Source organism: Microtus pennsylvanicus, chromosome 6 (assembly GCF_037038515.1).
Source record: "Microtus pennsylvanicus isolate mMicPen1 chromosome 6, mMicPen1.hap1, whole genome shotgun sequence".
NCBI classification, from domain to species: domain Eukaryota; kingdom Metazoa; phylum Chordata; class Mammalia; order Rodentia; family Cricetidae; genus Microtus; species Microtus pennsylvanicus.
Genome location: NC_134584.1, coordinates 121,409,346 through 121,429,900, shown reverse-complemented (window position 1 = coordinate 121,429,900; position 20,555 = coordinate 121,409,346). Strand labels below are relative to the sequence as shown.

The window sequence follows — 20,555 nt, the reverse complement described above, 5'->3', positions numbered from 1 at the left end:
TGGGGCTGAGGTAGGTGGTGGGGCACCCAGAGAATCCACTACAGGCATGGCATCACTGAGGCCCTCAGAGCACACAGTCCCTGATCTTGAGTGCAAGAAATGAGGAAATACGTGGAGAAGACACCATGTTCAGAACAGACACTGTGCCAGATGGTGCCACTATGACGAGGGCAGCTCAGGGAGTGAGGCGCTTAGTGGGTGTCCCCTAAGCAGCTTGCGAATGACATGGATGCAGAGGAACAGCGGCTCAGCTCCCCTAGACAGACTGGAGAAAGCTGAGCTCACAGGGCTCACACAGGCCAGGGCCACCAGAGGAGACCCACAGCATCAAAGCTTGGCATATCAAAGCTCCTGTTTCTCTGCTGGGAAACCCAGGCCCTCGGAAGAGAATGAACTTGCCTGTCTCTCTTAGTAATGCTGTCCTGGGTCTCATTGCTTGATGCCTGCAAGAGTGACAGTTTCTCATGGCCAGGTCCCCATGGGGTGTAGAGGAACTGCACGTACACAGCGCTGTGGCAGGTTTTGTAACTCCTGAAAGTGATCGGGGTTCCTGGTCTCTCTAGGTGGTGAAAGGAAAGATTCCACAGCCTGTCCAGGCCCTGAAGGTGCCCTTGACCTAGGATGCAAAGGTCAAGGTGGGAGGAGCCCAAGGGTTCGGCCACAGGGTGCCACACAGGATATTTCTAGTTCAAGTGAAAACCAGAATTCAGACTGAGCCCGCGTGTCTGGTGCTGTTCTGATTCAACACTGAAAAAGGCACTTAGGGAGAGGCAGTGACCAGGGGAACCCACTTCAAGATAATGAGGACCGCATGAGAAGAGGTGGGAGGGAGGGAGATGGCCCAGGGAGTCTCCAAAAGGTTGAGGGATCAAAGTTGGGAGAAGGAGGAGTGGCTGAGGAAGATGGAGCCTTTGGGACCGGGGGCGGGGGCGGGGGTGGTGTGTGTGTCTCTTTAGAAAACTTTGGTTCTGAAAAGGCACAGACCTGGCAAATAAGTGTCCTCTGTCCTCACTTGTGTTCATACCAATTGCTCAAGGCACCAGCTGGTTGACACCTCTAGACCCACTGGTTTCTGGCTTTTCTCACAGCCCAGATAAAGGACCAAAGGCACCACTTCCCACTTCCCACTCGGTGTTCGGTTCCCACCTGCAGGCAGCTGAGGCTTGGCTTGCAGATTCTGCTCTGCAACCCCAACCGACTCTGCCGCCCACCCTCCCCCGAAGCTAAGCAGGACAGTTTCTCTGCTCCTCACAGCCGTCCATTCCACATGCGCATAAATTATCTTTTAATTGAAAGTTTATAAGCTCTTTAATCTTGCTTATTGTAGCTGAGATGATGTGTGTTTGTACAGCTTTATTGAATAACGGATGCCCTTGCCTCCCAAATGCCCATTTAGTTTGCTTTGCAGTGGTGGTGTGGGAGGTGTGGGGGGGTAAAGGCCCCACATCTACATGCTTAAAGACTGTGGCTTTAGGGGCTAGGGGCATGGCTTAGTTGATAAGGTGCTTACCACACGAGCATAAGGAGCTGAGCTCAGATCCCTGGCACCCATGAAAAAGCTGGGCATATTGGTGCATATCTGTAATTCCAGGGTTGGGCAGGGAGAGGCAGGAGGAGTTGAAGGTACCAGGGTTCCAGCAGATACAGACCTCAGAGTTGTCGCCTGCGAGCTGTCAAGGAGCACACACAGACACGCGGCATGCTTGAGCCAAAGACTGAAGTCAGCCTGGGCAACAGAGCAGGAAGCTATATCCATAGTATAAAATAGAAAAATAAAAACTGGCCTGCCACATATTCATCAGCTGGTAAGTAGTCAAACAAACATGGCAACTCCACACAGTGCAATACCATCCAGACTGGAAAAGAATGAGGCACCAGCGCGCTCAGCAGGGAAGATCTCAGGGGATGCAGTCACAGGCTCCGAAACACCCATGACAGAATCCTGAATAGAAAGAGGTTTCCAGGTGCCTGAGGGCTGGAAGAAGGGCTAGAGGCATGCATCCTCATGTGCTCAGAGACCTATGTGATGATGGGAAGGTTCTAGAGCGAGGTACAGGTGAAGGCTGTACAGCTTTGTGAATGACTAAATATTACTCACTTGTGCTTGCTTAAGAGCAGAGAGGGCGAGTCTGGGAATTTTATCTCAGTTAAGAACAAGGTGTACCGAGAGACAGCTGAGGGACGTGGGCTGTGAAATTCCCCCCTCACATTGCCCTGGTAGGACACCCTAGTGACCTTGGTTTACAATGCAACAACTACAACCCTCTCTAGTATAGGCTCAGGGCTGAGGCCAGTTCTGTTGCCCCCTGTTGTGGTGTTTAGTGACCCCTGTTGGCCTCTCAGACAAAATTGAGACAATGTGTCTAAGACTGTAAGATAAATGGTAGAAACAGTAACAATGTTGCAAACCCTCCTGTTTGTTTGTTTACGGTACTGGGGACAGAACCCTGGGTCTTCCTCATGCTGCTGGGGCAGCACTCTAGCACTAAGCCCCCAACAAACTTTGCAGAGTGCATTCCTGGGGATCTGAACTCAGGTCCTTACACCGCAAGGCCAGCCCTTTAGTGACTGAGTCAACTCCCCAGTCTTCAAAGGCTCCTGTCTGGGGTGGGGGATAGGCTCAACAGTTCCATGTCTGGATGGACGACCAACACTGTGCAGAGAGCTGCATCTAGGTACCAGATGCAGAGACCAGAGATGTCTATACTCCATTTAGCCAATGAGGCCTGAGAGTCCTGGAAGTGAGCCCCATCTTGGGGCTCACAGAGAAGACGGGGTCAAGTACACTCTTATAACTTCCAAATTTCTGACCTTTGGCTGATGCCACAAAGGTTGGTAATTCATATAAAGGTAGCGAACGCGCCTCCTCATCCAAGGAAAACCCAGGCCACATCACATCTGTGGGGAGGGCTGGCAGGAAAGGGCAGGCGACACAAATTTGGTAAGGCTCTGGAAAATGGGAGCCCTCACACAGCCCCACAAGAAGTATCTTACAATGATTCTAGAGTTTTCACAGAATCAGAAAATCCAATCAGGTGTACCCAAGAAAGCCAATAACAGAGGACCACACAGACACAGCATCCTTGTTGCTAAGATGATACCAGCCAAGATTCCAGAGCAGATGCTGTACACCTGTGAACAGGAAGCACCGAGACCCACCCACCACAGCATGCGTGACCTGAGTTTCTGGAGCCCAGTCAAAGAAAGCAGACCCAAGAGACCACTCTGTATGCATGAAGTGTCTGAACCCCCAAATTCACAGAACTGGAAGGCTGGTTAGCAGATGTTTAGAGAGGCGTGGGGAAATAGTCAATGTCGTATCTCTTTTTGGGGTGATGACTTTGTTCTAAAGTTGAACATGCACCACCGTGAGTCCCCTAGTAGCCAAGGAACTGTGTGCTGGCTAGCTGACAGTGTGTAAGAGCTTTGGCTCGGTACAGCTTCCTGGGACCTGAGATGGCTGAGGTTCTGAGAAGGTTTGGGGTACAGCCAGGCATTTAAGGTGCAGCTCTGCTGTTCTACAGATCACTGCAGAGTGAGGGACTTGCAGCCTCTGCCCTTTCCCAGGGTACCACACCCTCTCTACCCCACTGTGATTTGCATGGCACAAGGGACCCCATTTTCCTTCACAGAGGCAGTCCTCCAGACTGCCTCCCTCTCCCTCTCTCCTCCTCCTAAACACAGGGGTGGTCGGTAGATAGACACAAGCTTTATTAGGTACAAGTGGAAGAAGCAAGCAGTCAGGTGACCTGTTTGCCCTGTGTAGGCAGGGGCTCACTTTCCTCTGGGGACAGAGCTAAAAATAGAGCTCCAGGGAGCAGCTGTAATTACGTTGTGTGCACCCTGTCTCCATCTCTCTCCCCGCCCCCTTCCTCCACCCTCTACCTTCTTCACCCCCATAGCTCCTTCTCTTCCCCCAGTATTTTCACAGATCCTCCCTTTTTGGAAACCCTTTCTATTTTTTTTTCCTTCCAGACCTGGGAAATGGAGACTAGACAAGCCAAGGTTAATTCTAACAGAGGCTTCTGCCTGCTGGCTCTCTCTGCAGGCTTGTGAGGAGGATGGTCCACACTGCAAGGCTCATAGGGATGGGGTGCTCAGATCCTCACAGGGACAAGCCCGGGCTCACTAGGTAGTGGCTCCTTCACCCTGATGAGGCTGAGGACACAGGTCATGAAAAGCACATGCTATCACCCCGTTTCTGTACCAATAACCCAACAGGTCTGGCCAGGGGATACCTTTCTCCACCCAGACCCTCTGGCTTCTTGTGCCCATGACAAATTTCCTGGATGTCAGTGACTCCTTTCAGCAGTCCCTTCCAGACATGCTGGGCATAGCTGCTATGGTCTTCCTGGCCAGCGGTTTGCGGCACGTTCACACGGGACGGAGTCCCTGGCTTGGCGGGAGAGCGGGAACAGAACACCTCAGCCAGGCCCCTTCTCAACGTGACAGGATCCACAGAAGGAGACAAACCTCTCAGCATGTGTGAGTGTCCAGCTTGGGTTAACTGAGGTGAGGACACACCCACTAACTGCATCGTGCACAGCTGGGGTCCTGGACTGAGTGAGAAGAAGAAAATGAGCTGAGCAGCGGCGTCCATCTCTTTATCCTTCCTAATGGTGGATGGAACTGTGACCAATCTCCCCGCATTCCCACCCTGATTCCTTCCCTGTTCAGATGGACTGCATTTCTTCCCAGTTCATGACATAACAGTCAGGCCTGTTAGCTTTGTCAACTTGGAAACAACCTAGACTGTGTGAAAGGAAAACCTCAGTTAAGGAACTGGAAGATCAGTGGGCATGTCGGTGGGGGACTGCTCTGATTATGATCAATGCCGTCCCAGCCCACCATGGGTGGCACTGTTCCTAGGCAGGCGGTCTTGGACTGTGTAAGAAAGCTAGCTAAATGATCTAGCAAGTGAGCTAGCAAGCAGTGTTCCTCCATGGTTCTGGCCTCTGGGCACCTGCTTTGAGTTCCTGGCCCTCATTTCTCTCAGTGCTAGGAGTAGAAGCTGAACAAACCCTTTCCTCCCCTAAGCTGCTTTTGTCTATGGTGTTTATCATAACAGCCGAAAGGAAATTAGAATAGTGTTGCCACAGGTCTGTAATCCCAGAGTTTGGGAGACACAGGCAGAAGGCTTAAGAGTTCAAGGCCAGCCTTGATTACACAGCAAGTTTGAGGCCAGCCTGGGCTATCTGAGACTCTTCCTCAAGGCCCAACCAAAACCAAAACTAAAACCCACCATGAGCTAAAATAAGTAGTCTGTCTGTGAAGTGGCTTTCAGTCAAGTATGTGGTTATAAAAATGACCAAAGTCCAGAACTACGGGAGCTTCAGCAGGTGACAGCAGACTCAAGGCTCATCTTTCTGGTTTTAATATGCAGATCTATGGATTTCACCATTAGAATCCTTCAACAGGAAGAGGGAGTGTGGGGCTGTGTGAGTAGTCACTTCTCAAGGTGCTTGCTGTGTCAAGATGCTATCCGACCATCAAACCTTGGGTACCCGAGCCAAACTGAGTCCTTCGTACAACACTGAACCAATGTTGTCAGCTGTCTGGGAAGCTTTAGATGCTGGTTAATTTCTGGAAAATGCTAAAACTAGTATTGAAGACAGCCCGTGTTGGGATCTTGCAGTACTTTGTGTGTGGCAGAACCCCACGCCACTGGGAGCGCTCAGAACCCTGCACAGCTGCAATCCTGGTACCTCCAAGATCCCAAGCAACTGGGAGCCCAGGGATCCCAGGACCCTGTGCAGATGAGAGAACAATGTACCAGGGCCTCACGTGGCTTGGGGACAATGTGCCCAAGACCCCGCACAGCTGGGGACGGCACCCTTAGGACCCTGTGCAGATGAGAATGGGAAGAGAGCTGTCAACGCACACAAGGTACACATCATGCCCACCCGTAGGCTGTATTGGACACATGGAGGGGACACTGGGCTTGCCCCTGTGGAAGGAAATGGGGACTCTGTATGCTTGTGGCAGCACCCTCCAGAGGAGGGGGTGTGTACTCCCACAGAGTGTGTGGGCTTCACAGGGTACCTCGGCTTCACAGGGCACCTCAGTTCAGCCCTGCTTCCCCTGTGCAGCTAGAACTGTGTAACCTTGTGGCTGGGCTGTGTGTGTGTGTGTGTGTGTGTGTGTGTGTGTGTGTGTGTTTGGTTTCCACTATGTGACCTTCACACTGCTCTATGAGTCATTCTACAGTTCTCCCCCCCAGCCCAGCTCCTGCAGCTGACATGAATGTCATTCGTCATCCCTGTCCAAGGCAAGGTGGGGGTCAGGCTCAGCATGAAACAGGTGTCTGTGCTCCAGAGAAGAACAGGGTGGCTATGAGTCAGCAGAGCACTGGACAGGCTGTGCAGGTGCCCAAATGCCCACACACAGACACAGCAGCAAATGTATTCCGAGAGAGAGAAAAATGTGAGAACCAGAATGATCTCAAAGACGTCTACAGCCCATCGCGGGTAAGAACGGGGTTGAAGTGGACTAGATGCCCCTCCTTAACTGATACTGGGATAACTGTCCTGGATACTTGGATGATTGAAGGGTCACATGAGTCTTCTCAGCAGAAGGAGGCCGGAGAGAGAGCAGAGTCTGGGCTCTAAAGAGGGAAAGGCCGCTAGTTAAGGAATATAGAAACTTCTAGACAGTGAAGTCAAGGAGAGGATTCTCTTTGGAGTCTGGCAGGAGCTGCTCTAGTGACCCTTTTCCTTCAGCTCACTCTGGCAGCTCTGGGCCCTGTACACCATGACTGAGACAGAATCCACAGGTGCTGGGTAAGCCACTAGCCTGGGATCTCCGCCAAAGCACCACAGGGACCTCCAGAGACTCCCCACACCACACTAGGGACAGAGGGCCTCCAGCAGTCAGGCTGTAGGCACACAGGTTTGTGGGGGTCACAGACATGCCTGAGCTGGAGGTAGACCTGTGCCTGCCCATCCCATTATCCCCTCTTTTCTGCAACCTTGTGAACAGCAGTAGAAACAAAATAATCACGCAGAAAAATCAGCTTGTGATGCTTTGCTCCTGAGCCAACCGGAGAAAATAATAGCCATGAAAGAGAAGATGGACGAGACCAGGGAAGCAAGGCCAACGGCAGAGAGAAAAAGAAGACGACGATACAAGTTCATCCGTGCAACTCCACGTGACATTAAAACACCCAGCGACAGAGCAAGCGGCGGAGTTGGAGTGACATTTGATCTCATGAGTTTGAGTATTGTCTACATAGCAAGTTCCAGGCCAGTCAGGGCTACATAGTTTCATCCTATCTCAAGGAAACAAACAAACAAACAAAAACCAGGAGCTGGGGAGATGACTTAGTGGTTAAGAACACTTGCTACTCTTGCAGAGGATCCAGGTTTAGTTCCCAGAATGCACGTGGTGGCTCACAACTATCCATAACTCCAGTTCCAGGGGATCAGTAGCTTCTTCTGACCATTTTGGCAACACGTGTGCATTCAGTACACGTATGTACACGCAGGTCCAACTCTCACACACATAAAATAAAATACATCTGAAACAATCCAAAATGAAATAAGCATTTAAAATCAAAGGAAGAAGGCTGGGAAAAGGCCTGTTGAGTCAGCCCCATGGAAAATAGGAAAATAAAACAGGGGTGTAAGTAATATGGAGTTTAAAATAAGACAGTAGGAGCCGGGTGGCAATGGCAAATGCAGGATAGTCAGGGCTACTCAGAGAAACCCTGTCTCGAAAAACTCACCAATCAAGCAACCATCCAACCAACCAACCAAACAAACAAACAAAAAAAAACCTCCAAAAATTAAGATGGGAGGAACCCCATGAAGTGTATCAATAGTTGACAAGTACCTAGTCCTAAAACAGACACTGGACACACACCAAAGATAGGCAGATAGATGCTGGGCCCCAAGGGTACCTAGGCCTCACTGTCCACACCTGTGGGACCCATGAGGCTCCAAGGCTAAGGGAGACTATGGAGTGGAAGTGAGGGTGCAGGAAGAGTACCCTGAAATGCCTGGGAGCCCCACTATGGTTGGAGGGTCCTTATACATGGGTGGGTGAGGCAGGGATCCACCCCAGAATGGATGCATATGCCCTTGTGTAGACCATCTGACCTCTGGGGAAGTCAACTCTGCTAGGAACCCCAGACTTTCAGAATGGAGTTGGGGTGCAAGACCTGCTCCAGCCCCTACTGTCTGCCTGTCTGAGGTGTAAGGTTCAACCTGGAGCATTTGGAAAGTACAGGCCACTCCTAGGACATCCAGGGTGTGATCCCTCCCTCCCCCTAATCCCTAGTCAACGCTCTGATCAGCGCCAGGACAAACCTTGTCCAGCTGTCCTCTGGTGTGCCTCAGTGGAGCTGCTGTCTGGCTGCTCTGGAAAGGGCATCCTGGGTTTGGCGAGGGCAGGGGCTTCTTGTACTCATGCCCAGGACTCGTGAATGACAGAATAGGCCAGAGTGGAGCTGCCATGTAAGGGTTCCCTTGGATGAAATTGTGTCCAGCTCCGCCTCTCCCAGCACAGCCCCTCCCTCAGGGGCTGAGGACGGTCTGTTCAGCAAGTGGCTCCTATACCCACTCATGAAGCTTATAAGGAAGATGTGAATTGTACGCACCTGTGCAGCTGCCAGGCACGTGAACGAGCCCCCCTGCCCCCTGAGCAGGCTTGATTCCCCGTGTCTAGAAGCCTTGTGGCGTGTTGTGCGCTCAGGTGGTCTGAGGCAGGAGATACAGAAGTGTGCCGAGGATCTGCCCACCTCTGCCCCTTCCTCCTCTTCCTCAGAGGTCACGGCATACACTTCACGCTGGGCAGGCAGCACTAGCTAAGCGTGGTGGAAGGCTGGCCAGGTGCTTGCGTGAGCCATCACTGCCCTCTACCGTCCTGAGTCTCCACCAGTATTGAAATAAGACTGGAATAGGGGCGGTCGGCTGAGGGAGGGAGAAAGACCTAGATGGGGCTCCCCAGCAGGTCCAATAGATGGTGTTGCCTCAACCAGACATGTACATAGGGTCTTTGGAGGGGAAACATGGCCAGCATGACCTTCCCTAGTCAGCTGGGTGGAGTTCTACACAGGGCTGAGCTCCACACAGGTAATGGCTGAGCCAGGGGAAACGGTGCTTGAGATCTCCAGTGCTGGGGGCAGAGCAGCCAATATGGCTAAGCCCAGTTGTACCAGAGATGCCCTCGCAGGGGCTCAGCATGACTAAACCTGGGTGTCCTTACCCGTGAAATAATCCCAGTGCACGGGGAAGAGAAGGGGCTGTACACCTGACAGAGATGAGCGACTGGGAACAGTGCGGTTCCCTGGGTTGTTTCACCGCTGTTCATGTGCCGAGCTTCATGAGGTGGCGAAGGGGTGCAAGGGCAGATGAACCCCATCAAGTGAACCCCATTCAGCTCTGGTGGCAGCAGCCTGGCCAACGCAGGCCTCCAGAAGAGTGGAGCACTGTGCAGGGAGGACAGAGGAGGAGGTGGAAGTCTGTCTTGCCTGCAGGCCACTAAGAGGCAGGTCATGGTGGTCTGAGGGGAGGAGTGTGACAAGCGGAGCTGAAGGAAGCCATCAGGGCTCGGGAAAGGCTCCTGGGCCCTCAGTGGTGATCACTGCGTGGCCACTGTGTTGGTCACATATACAACTGTGTGTATGGTGGGTAGAGATGATGGGTTTGATAAGAGGGTGAGATGGTGTCACATAAGGAGGTGACATGGGTGGATTACCTGGGGAGGGCAGGTAGGCACAGGCAGACCAGTTTGGAGGCTGATAGTGACTGACCTTGGGGTCTAGAAGAAGGTGGTTAGTGAGTTTGCCCGGTGGCTAGGATAGAGGCCTCCCTCTTAGAAAGAGGTCAGCTGTCTAGGGCAGGACGGTTAGGAAAGAGCTGGTGGTCGTGAGTGAATCTCAGGATGAGGTTAATCTACTAGGAGGCCCACTGGGGTGCAAAGCTCATGTGGAGGGGAGCCCTTTGGAGGTGCTATGGAGACCTGTAGCTAAGGAGTGTGGTAGACCGAGCAGGGTTGAACTTCTGACAGTGGGATCAGAGAAAGTCTCTGACCCTTCTTCAGTGGACCTCTGCATGGTGAAGGCTAGGGAGGGGAGCCTGCTCTGCAGGGGTGGAGAGAAGGTTTACAGGGCAACTGAGGCCAGGCCTTGGAAGGTGGTAGTAAGAAGGGATCTGGGGAGATGTGAGATGTGGAGGAACATTCCAGACTGGGATTGTGGGATGTAGATTGGGCCAACATGGACAGCATCGACTTTATAGCTACAAACAATGCGGCAGGTGGAGTTGGTGCCTTCATCACTGTAGTATAAGAGGCAAAGGTTTATGTGGTAGTGGGCATGCCCTAGGGAGACCTTGGGGGTAATATCACTGGACAGGAAGTCAAGAGCTTGAGGGGGGAGGCATGACCAGACCCATGGCAAACTTGGGGGGCATATCAGTGCCCCCAGCTCCTGCAAATCTTTAAAGGGAGGCTAAGACAGGTCCAGGGCCATGCCTTTCATGTAGATGACAGTCCCCCTTACCTCCCGGAGCAGAGGGCAATTTCACATTACCAAAGGAGATAACATGAAATGCCAGAGGCCATAGAGCGGGTGCTGGGAAACCAAGGGGACCTCAGGGAGAGGAGGATGGGATATAAACTTGAGGGTGCACAGGGATTGTTGGCATCTGAGAAAGCATGCCAGGATTGACTGAGCTCTCAAAAGGGATCTCAATTCTATTTTACAGCCATGGAAACCAAGGCCTGTCTGCAGCTGTGCATGGGGTTGAGCTCAGGGGGAGGGGGAGGGTCACCTCGGGCCTTCTGTCATTCAGGCATCTCCGTGATGTTCTCCACCCCTGTAGACAACTTCAGGTACACACTGTAAATCTGTTTTAAAGAGCTCAAGAGCAGTGAGTGTAGACGTGAAAGGCATCTGCCTTCTACCAGCCTTTGAATGGAAACCAGCGCCCTTCATGGAAATTCACACCAGCTGGCTTTTATGAAAAGGGAGTCCAAGACAGAGTCTGCCTGGCTTCTCAGGACCCTTTGCTAGCCAAATCTTGGGCTCCAGCTGACCTGGTGGTGTCTGGCAGCTCCTACTGGGAAAGTGTGGCTTTTGTGTATCCTGTGGTAAGCTGGGCGGGACCTGTGAATGACTCTCAGGAACATTTATTTTTGTGTAAACCCAGGCCCCTTAGCAGGTCACCTCAGAGGCCTGGGTGAGGGGCAAATCAGGCTCCAGGTCCCCAAACTTCCAGCCTCCACAGCTGCTGGTCAAGACTTACGGAGTTGGAGATCGGGCATGTTTGCTTTCTCAGGGGACCAAGGAAAGAAGAGGCCAAGCAATGGCCAGACTGAGATTGGATGGGCTCTGCCAGGCATGGTCTACAGCCAGCCAACAGACTACAGTTGGTACCCCCAGTGCCAATTCAGTAGTCATAGGGACCCACCCAGGTTGTGACAGGAGGGGCCTTTGGGAACGTGGTGCCCTCCCTTCCTCGCAGACTTAGCAAGTACAAGGCTTTATTCTCCCTAGTGCTCTGCAATTAGACGCACATGGTGGCAGGGCTGCCGGTGAGCTAGAAGCAGAGGAAAAGAGTGCTGCATGGGGTGGGGGTGAGCATCTGGAGTGGGCTAGGTCCTGGAGGAAATGGCTGGGTGCCCGTTGCAGGTCTGCACAGGCTGGGGTATGGAATGAGGCCCACTGGATCTATGACAACAGGCCGGCCCGTCAGCGAGTTTGTCACACCGAACGTCTTTATTAAGTGCCAAGGGTCCAGGCGGTGCGGCCCCGCAGGCTCACTTCACGTGCTCGGCGGCGTGAGAGGAACAGTAATACTTCTTGTGTGCGATGAAGGTGGACAGGCTGCTGAACCTGATGTTGCACAGGCGGCAATAGCGGTGGCCACCACCACCACCTGACGCAGGAGCAGACGCGGTCGGGCCCTTGGAGGGTGTCCGCACGCCTTGATCTGTGGGGTCAGAAGGCGTGTTCTCAGGACCAGGGGATGGGGAGCGTGGCGCGCGGCCCTCGGGGCTGTCACGCGGAGCACGTTCAGCGGGCGTGCGGGGCTCTGCGCCCGGGCAGGCCGCGGGCTTGGCTACCTGCAGACCGTGCGCCAGGCGCAAGTGCTCCACCAGGTCGCCGCGCACTCGCCCGTTGGGCGGGCAGTAGGGGCAGAGGGCGGCAGTGCGCAAAGGCGCAGCGGGGCACGAGTATTTCTTGTGAGCCAGGTAAGCTTCGAGGCTGTGGAAGCTTACGCGACACGCGGTACACTCGTGGTAATCGGCCAGGGCGGGCAGAGGGGCAGGAGGATCCGGAGTTTGGCGACGGGGTCGCTTGCTCAGGTCTATGGGGCCGTCGGGTACCGGGCCTGGCGAGGGCGTAGGGGCGGGGCCGGCGCTTGCGCTCGCGGGTCTCGGAGAGGCGGGCAGCTCCGACGTGGGGGCGGGGACAACAGGCACAGGGGCGGGGCCTACTGCGGGAGGCGGAGCACCGGCTCCGGGTAGCTCGTACAGCTTGCGTCGCCGGCGCGTGCGCACAGGCGGAGCTGTCAGCGCCGGTGCCGCGGGTCCTGGGGCCGGTGTGAGTACGGGTGGCCGGCGCGGTGGCGGGTCGTGGCGCGAGGCACAGTAGTAGCGCTTGTGCACAGTGTAGGTCTCGTGGCGGCTGAACCGGATGTTGCAGGCCTCACACAGCGTGCGGCTGGGATCGTCCTCCGCATCGTCCACCGAGCTGCCCGGGCTCTGGCTGCCCTCGCTGCCCCGGCCAGCGGCCTCAGCCTCTGGAGTGGTCGCGCCACCCGCCTCTTCCTCTCGCGGCCCGGGCCCCGGCGACGAGCGCTGTGGGTCTGCCTCTGCAGCTGCTCCTGGGGTCGCGCGAGCCGGCCCCGGGGCTGCCTTGGGTTTACGCACAACGGGCGTGTCCTCGGGCGCGCGGCGGCCGGAGCAGTAGAGGCGCTTGTGCACGTAGAAGTTGTTGATGTTGTTGAAGGTGATGTCGCACTCAAAGCACGTGGCGCCCTTAGTCCCGGGGAAGAGGCCGGTAGGCGTTCCCACTGCCCCGGAGTTCCCTGCGCCCTGCTGCAGCCGGCTGTGCACCAACTCGGACATCTTGGCCAGGATCTCTGAGGCCTGTGGCGTTGCGGAGCCGGTGGTCGAGCCTGCGTCCGGACCGAACACATACTGTGACAGAAAGAGCGTCCCTGCCATTGCCAGCTCTCCAGGCCCCGGGCTGGAGCCTGGTGTGGGGCTGGACAGTTCTGTCTTCACTCTGACTGGAATTGGGCTGTGCGGTGAAGGTGTCCGAGAAGGAGCCTGGGGACCTGGCTCTCCAGGACCAGAGGCATGGGCTGCTTCGGGTTCCTCTGCAGCCTCCACCTTGATGGTTCTGGGGGCTGCAGGGGACTCGCTGCTGCCTCCATTTTGGGGGGGGACTCTGGTCTCTCCGTTGGTGACTTCGGCTAAGGCCTTACTGTCCAGTCCTGAGGATGGGGTGGGTGCCTTATCAGCAGGAGCCAGGGAACCATGCATCAGTGAATGCTGCTGGAAGCCTGTCAGGCCATCTACAAGAACACAGGACTGCATGTCAGGCCTGGGGCAGGCCCAGTGTAGGATGGGGCAGACAGAAGGGATTTAGGACAAAGGTTGACAAAGATGCCACGTGTTGCCTATGACAAGCCCTCTCCATATCCACTTATCACAGGGTCAGTGGGGTCCCAGTATGGCTGCTTACCTGGAGGAAGTTTGGCTGCTGGTTGTCCAGCCCCTGGCGAGTAGATCTCACCCTTGGAGCCTGGCTGGCATACCATGTGGTTTGTCACCAGGTGGCTGTAGAGGATGTCCCTTGTGGTAGATATGAAGCCACAGTTGTGACAGACACCTGCAGGCCATGCTGTTGTGGTCAGGGTCCTGGAGCTGAGGTGTGGCCCCAGAGACCCCATCCCGACCCTCTCCAGCCCACCTACCGCTGAGTGTGTCCGTGTGCACCTTGAGGTGGCGTTCACAGTTGGCCTTGGTGGTGAAAGCGGACAGGCAGATGAGGCACACGAAGGGACGCTCTCCTAGAACATGGAGATGAGAGGCTGTGTAGGATCCCAGTGACAAGAAAGGGACACTGTGGACCCAGGGTCCAGGCATATACTTAGCCCTGTATTACGTGCCCAGGCTGTGGAGAGGGGCAGGAGAGCTGCACCAGGGGCAGGCAGGAGGCACTCACCACTGTGGCTGCGCATGTGGATTTCCAGGGAGCTGGCACTGGGGCAGCTCTTTCGGCACTGCGGGAAGGGGCAGACACGCTCATTGGGGTAGGTCTCCTTGGGCTTCTCCTCAGTCACCGAGGCAGGGGAGCCTGCACGCTGGCGGCTGGCGCAGTAGTAGAGCAGGTGGGCTTGCAGGTTCCGCTCGCTACGGTACCAGATCCCGCAGTCTTTGCAGGGGAAGACATCCTCTGGTGGGGGTGAAGAACAGACCGGCAGTGGGTATCTGATGGTAGGGGCTGGCCTGGGAAGCCTGTTTGTGATGTCTCCAACCTGAGGTACCAGCTTTTGATAACCCAGCTCCCCTGTCAACGTATCCCTGATGGCTACGGTCCTGTCAGGAATGGGAGCTCTGAATGATCAGGTCACCCATGCCCCACAACAGTGACCTACTCATGAGTCCTCTTCTCACCCAGGCTCTGGGGATTCTCCTGTCTCTACCGCTGCCTTAGGGCAAACATGCCCCCCTCTTCCACCGCACATTCCTCAAGAGACAGGCACCCAGATCCCCTGGGGGCTGAGCCCTTTCCACCTTAGCAGGCCATGTGCAATCTTCTAGCGCTTAGGTCACTCTGCATTAGCTGGGTTCAGTGTCTTACTGGAGCACAATTCATCCCCCCCCCCCACTGCGTGTGTGTGTGTGTGTGTGTGTGTGTATGTGCGTGTGCGCATGTGTGTGGGAAGAAACTGTACCTCTTGCATGCTGAATACCCAGTACTTCTTCTTCTTCTTCTTTTTTTTTTTTTCAAGACAGGGTTTCGCTGTGGCTTTGGAGCCTGTCCTGGACTAGCTTTTGTAGACCAGGCTGGTCTCAAACTCACACTCACAGAGATCCGCCTGCCTCTGCCTCCCAAGTGCTGGGATTAAAGGTGTGCGCCACCATCGCCCGGCTCCCAGTACTTCTGAGTTGTACCCCAGCCCCGATCTTTGACTTGAGTGTCACCCAAAGTCTGACCCATCTGACCCGGGGAGTGGCATACTTACTGTTGATGACCGCGGTAGCGAGAATGGACGCCATGCCAGCCTGCTGGGGCAGCAACTGGATGTCTGTGTGCACTGGAGCTGGGCCTCCAGGTTCTACTGGTTCCTGCACGGGGTGTCTGGGAGTACTGTGGGGCTCGGTCACAAGGAGCACATGTAGCAGTCCACCAGAAGGTATCACCTTGGTGACCCTGCACCAGAGGGCGTCATCTGTAGGGTACAAGCATTTATAGTGCTGGGACCAGTAATCCTGGGCTTACAGTGGGGGTCCTTCCTTTTGTCCCTCACATTGCGAGACAAATGTGTTCAGGTCCACAGTTGTGGCTGACTGGATTTGAGGGGTGCTATCTTGTGTCTGAGCAAGGATTGGGGCTATTACATTTCCAGTAAAAGGTGTGTATGGGAGAGGCAGCAACAACTGAGGGGATCTTGAGTAGCCACTTGGCTGGAGGGGAGGGCCCCCAGAAAAGACAATCCCTTCATCCTGTTGGGAATTGGCAAGCTGCTGTTCCCAGAGTGGCCTGTAGAGGGCAGCCTAAACCAACAAAAACCAATGTGCCGGCCAGCAGGTCTACCTTCCGGCCTGGAACTCTGAGGCTGTGCTCTCCTGTGAGCTGTGGGCAGGGTCACTGCCGGCCTCAGTTCCAAGTCAGTGGCCAGTCCCAGCAGAAAGTGGAAAAAGAAAGGAGAGTGTGTCTGTCCTAAGACAGCAGGAGGAGCTGAGCTGCAGTTTGGAGCCTGGGTAAGTCCCACTATGGGGGCAAAAGGTGATAGAGGAAAAAAAAAATGACTCAAAGACCATAGAATTTCTGGGGTCATTATGAACCTGTCTGCTTGGCTCAAATTTCCCAAAGTGCATGCCCTACCCAGATCATGTGACTTTCATCATCGGCCCTAGAAGGGTCCTTGTCTTTTGTGGACAGCATACTTGGGCAGTACTGCTATCAACACTTATGGGCAGGGCAGACTTAGTGGTCCAAGCACATGGCTTGTGAGCATCGAATCTGGTGCTGGGCATGGTGCTCTCTAGTACAGGCTGTCTGCCTTCTGGCTGCTCTCTCTGGGTCTTTAGACCACCCTTTGGTAAGGTCCCCTCAGTCCTGCAGATAGAGAAACTTTTGGATCTCCCACTTTTAGAAGGCTGGAGGGACGGGGGAGGGGGGCTCAAGAGGATGGGGAAGGGGGCTCAAGAGGATGGGGGAGGGGCCTCAAGAGGACGGGGGAGAGGGGCTCAAGAGGATGGGGAGGGGGGCTCAAGAGGATGGGGGAGGGGGCTCAAGAGGACGGGGGAGAGGGGCTCAAGAGGATGGGGAGGGGGGCTCAAGAGGACGGGGGAGGGGGGCTCAAGTAGGAGGAAGTCATTTGGCCACAGCCTGTTCCCATTTTCTAGATGGAGCAACAACCTGGAAGGCCAGAGACTTAACCCCAGGTCCCACAGTGAGTAAGGGGTGGGTCTGGGTTTCAGCACAGTTGGTCTAACAGAATCCAGGCTGGGCCTCAGGTTGCTGCCCTTCAGGCTCTACCTGAGCCTACGTAGAGAAGCAGCGATCTCAGTGGCCACAGAGGGGCGCAGTCCAGGCCATCTAGCTCTGTGTCAGTAGATAGGATTTGCCTGGGACTGCAGCTCCCAAGATTGTCCCTCATCCTCTCAGATGGGTGCACTCTCAAGCAGTCGGACTGTCACCCTCACCCAGACAGGCTGGTGTCCCCTTAAGAGCTGGGCCAGACAGAGCCAAATGGCCCCACTTTCTGAAAGACCTTAGAGGGGAGTGGGGAGGGAGGCAGGCATGTGAGACACTGACCCTTCCTGTAGATCTCTGAGTTGGCTTCAGCTTCAGTCAGGGCCTGGGGTAGCATCCTTAGCCAGCAGGCCTCATCCACCAGCAGGGTCACAGCCGGGCCCTAGGGAAGAGCAGGGGCAGGGAAGAGTCAGACTAAATAGCAGTGCCTGTTGGGACTTCCCTGTGCAGTGGTGGTCAGTGGCCTGGCAGCTGATATGGCTGGGACATGCGTAGTCCAAACACTGTGATATTTGGAGGCACAGCAGGGAGCTGCTCTTTCCAAGGGTAGACATTAGTCTCTCTTGGAAACAGGTCCAGAGAGATCAGCAGTGTGCCCAAGGGCACACAGCTAGAGTCTGTAGACCTGCTCCCTTGCTGCAGCAGCGGCTGGCTGCAGCGAGCTACAGGATACCAGGGAGGGAGAGGGAGGGAGAGAGACCCTTGTGTGCCCCTGCAGTAGAGCTTTCCTTTCTAGTGCAGGGCGGAACTTTTATCCCTGTCCTTTCATTGGCAGCACTGGCACACCCCTGTGGTGGGGGCTAGCCCAGCCCAAGACCAGCTGCGCTGCTGAGCCGAGTAAAGGGCAGGGGTAGCTGCAGCTCCATGCCCTTCTCATCATCACACAGGCAAGGACACCAAGGCTGCTAAAGGGTGGGGGTGGGGTAGATGGTCCAGCCTGGGTCTAGGCTACACACTTCCTCTGCAGCTTGGTCTAGACCTGGAAGGAAAGAGCTTTGGGCTCAGACCCCAGGGCCACCAAAGCTGCTTATTTCCTGCCCCTACACCCTGGCTCTCAGCCCAGCAGCAAAGGAAGTCTACGTGGCTGTGTCTCAGGGCAGCCCAGGCTGGAAGGCTGAGCTGGGATTTAGTCTCACGTGGAAGATGGGACACTGCCAGTGGCAGGCAGGAAAGCAGGGGCAGATGAAGCCCTGTCCTGTTTGTCCTTGGGGTGTGTGTGGCTCCTGCCACCCAGGGCATCTCCCCTCCTGTGGGGCTGAATCTCAGCCCCTGGACCCAGGGACTTAGGCACTATGTGTAAAAGTACAGATCACGCCCGTGTATTATCCTGTCGGTCACTCGCTGTTTTATTCAAATAAATACCTTTTAACCAGAAACCTGTACCTCAAGGACTTTTAACTGGATGGCCAGAGCTCATTCTGTGGGTCCTAGGGAGCCCTGTGGTGCTCATGGCAATTGGCTCATTGGGTAGGAAAGATAAACAAGTGGCTGGGCTAGGAGGAGAAACAGGCCGCTGATTGTGTGGGGCACCACCCTGCCAGGACCGTGCTTGGCTTTCCCGGGTTTCCTCGTACGTGGTGCCCATACAGACTCCAAGGCCAAACGTCGGGGTCTAATTCAGGCTTGACCTTTCCCCTGCGACCCTGTAGGCCAACTCTTCAGAGACCCCATGCACTCGGCATATCCAGAGCCAGCAAGATAAAGTCTACTAGCTGGGAACTCCCAGTGACCATGGAACATGAGGTCAGCACAGCCCAGTCAGGTGGCTTCCACGTCATCTGCTTGCTGCCACGTGGCTTGTCATGGAGCAGAGAGTGGAGATAAGCTGGCTCTGAGGGGGAAGCCTAGAGTCGCGCAGGTGACACCTATTCCTCTGGCCTCAGTTTCCTATATACCAGCAGAATGGAGCCCACATGACACGGTTGCTATGAAGATAGAGTGAGAGAAGCCTCTACTGGCTGTGGACTCCTCCCTGTCCTGCCACCAGCTCGCAGGGGGTCCCAGGCAGGCTGTGACCCTCTCTATGGCCCTTACCTCCCGGGACACTGATGAGTGTGGGCATGCAGGAAGCAGACACACCGGCCACGACGGCCCGCCTCCTTGCTTGAAGGATGACATGAACAGGATGGTATCTCTGGGCCCAGATGTGAGCCTTAAAGGGTCTTGGACCAGGCTGGCAATTGCCAGATGTCCACGGAGGGAATGCATCTCACCCACCCAAGAGCCTGCTTCAGATCTGTTGGTGTGGGGGCTGGCTCATTTTTAATGGGTACCTTGCTGACCCCCAGGGATGCAGAGGCTAGGTGTGCCTTCAAGGTTACAGTTGGGTAGCCTGGAGCAAACCAGGTGGGGCAATGCACCCACACGGGGGGCCTGTGATTCCCACAGCCTAGCTGTTCCAGGCCAGAGCAAGTGGCTGTCAGTGAGGTGGCTGGGTCTGGCCCTCCCTGCCTCAGCCTTCCACGTCTCTAATGAATATTAATGAGCGGAGGAGGGTGAGAAAATTAATCTGCCTGATTCTCTGATGGGCGCTGCGGTAACGATATGAAATCTAATTATTCGTCCCAATATTTCTAAACCCTCAAACTGAGACTGACAGCCTCGCGGTCGGTTTAACGCTTATCGCTCTCTGGAGCAGCATGTTCACGGCATGATAAAAACACGCGCGCACCACTCTGCTGACGCTGCACAAGCGGCTCTTTCTGTGGAGGTCCCAGTGTAGGGAGCACCATACCGCATCCCCCGCCCCTGGGCATTGCGGCATGGGCTGCAACTTAGAGGAGCAGAGCGGGGAGGGGCTGCTGCCCATCATCACATCAGCTCCCCAGGGAAACGGGTCATGAGATCCTGACTGCCCCAAAACAGATGTCCTGCGCCTCTATCCGTGGTCCTTCTCCTCCGTTTCTGGGGGAGGGGAGCTGTCATCCCACTGTGTCAGGGTAGGTTGGGATCTGGGACAGGGGTTACATTCCCTCTTCTTCCTGTCTGGATCTCTCAGGCCCTGGAGATTGGAGCACAGCTCAATCCCACCTGACATCCCTGGTCAGTTCCTGGTTTGGCCCAGAACCTCCACGGCAGCTGGGGCTACGCTTTGACCCCCTCTGGCAGAGGCTTGGGTGGCAGGACAGGTTGAGGTCCTTTAGTCTCTTTCTTGTTTCTGAGTAGTGCTGGAGTAGAAGTTCCTCTCTGGTGTTGAAGGTACCAGCCAAAGCCCCACAGGGTCCTCCAGCCCCACCCATGGGGAGCAAAGAACAGGACTGCATGGGGTCCCTTTTATTTTCCAGAGGGGAGAGCTATGAGACAGGTTCTCCTGTCTCCCCTAATCCAGGCTGGCCTTGAACTTGCTACATAGTCAAAGATGACTGAGCTATCAGCCTCCTGCTTCTGCCTCCCGACTCCTGGGATGACAGGTGTGTACCCCATGCCTGGTTTATGTAACACTGGGGACTGAACCCAGGGTTTTCTGCATGTTAGGCAAATATTGTACCAGTCAAGCTCTATCTTCCGTATGGGGCTTGTGTTTAATTCTCACAGCCTGGCCCTTTTGCTAAGACCATCAGAGGCACGGTGCAGACGTCTCTCTCCCCGGTCTCAGTGCCTCACCCAGGTTCCACTCGGTCTCTACAGGTGTGTCCAGGTTAGGGAAGGGCCCTGGCTTTCATCCCACTTGCTGCCCCTAAAGCCACCATTTGTCTCTTCTTCCTGGCTCTAACTCACCCCCAGCCCCCAAACTAAGATAACGTCAGCCACTTTAAGTTCTCTTGTGGATCTGAGCCTGTTCTTGTTCCCCCAACAACAGAGAGGGCAGTGACTCAACTCTGTGGGCTGATAACCA

At 55.1% G+C, this 20,555-nt stretch overlaps 1 protein-coding gene across 5 annotated transcripts in view; it reads right to left on the bottom strand.

The window, feature by feature from the left end:
* Positions 1-11,697: 11,697 nt before the first annotated feature.
* The window catches only part of Zfpm1 (zinc finger protein, FOG family member 1), a 60,307-nt gene continuing 51,449 nt past the window's right edge, over positions 11,698-20,555 (bottom strand). For 4 of the 5 annotated variants that reach the window (XM_075977505.1, XM_075977504.1, XM_075977503.1 and 1 more), the window contains 6 exons: positions 17,003-17,102; positions 15,204-15,410; positions 14,180-14,410; positions 13,929-14,024; positions 13,697-13,843; positions 11,698-13,526 (listed from right to left, as the gene is read on the bottom strand). In XM_075977505.1, the coding sequence (XP_075833620.1) occupies positions 11,761-13,526; positions 13,697-13,843; positions 13,929-14,024; positions 14,180-14,410; positions 15,204-15,410; positions 17,003-17,102 (2,547 nt within the window). In that variant the 3' untranslated portion in view covers positions 11,698-11,760. The remainder of the gene's footprint in view (positions 13,527-13,696; positions 13,844-13,928; positions 14,025-14,179; positions 14,411-15,203; positions 15,411-17,002; positions 17,103-20,555) is intronic. The other variant, XM_075977506.1, reaches the window with a different exon arrangement.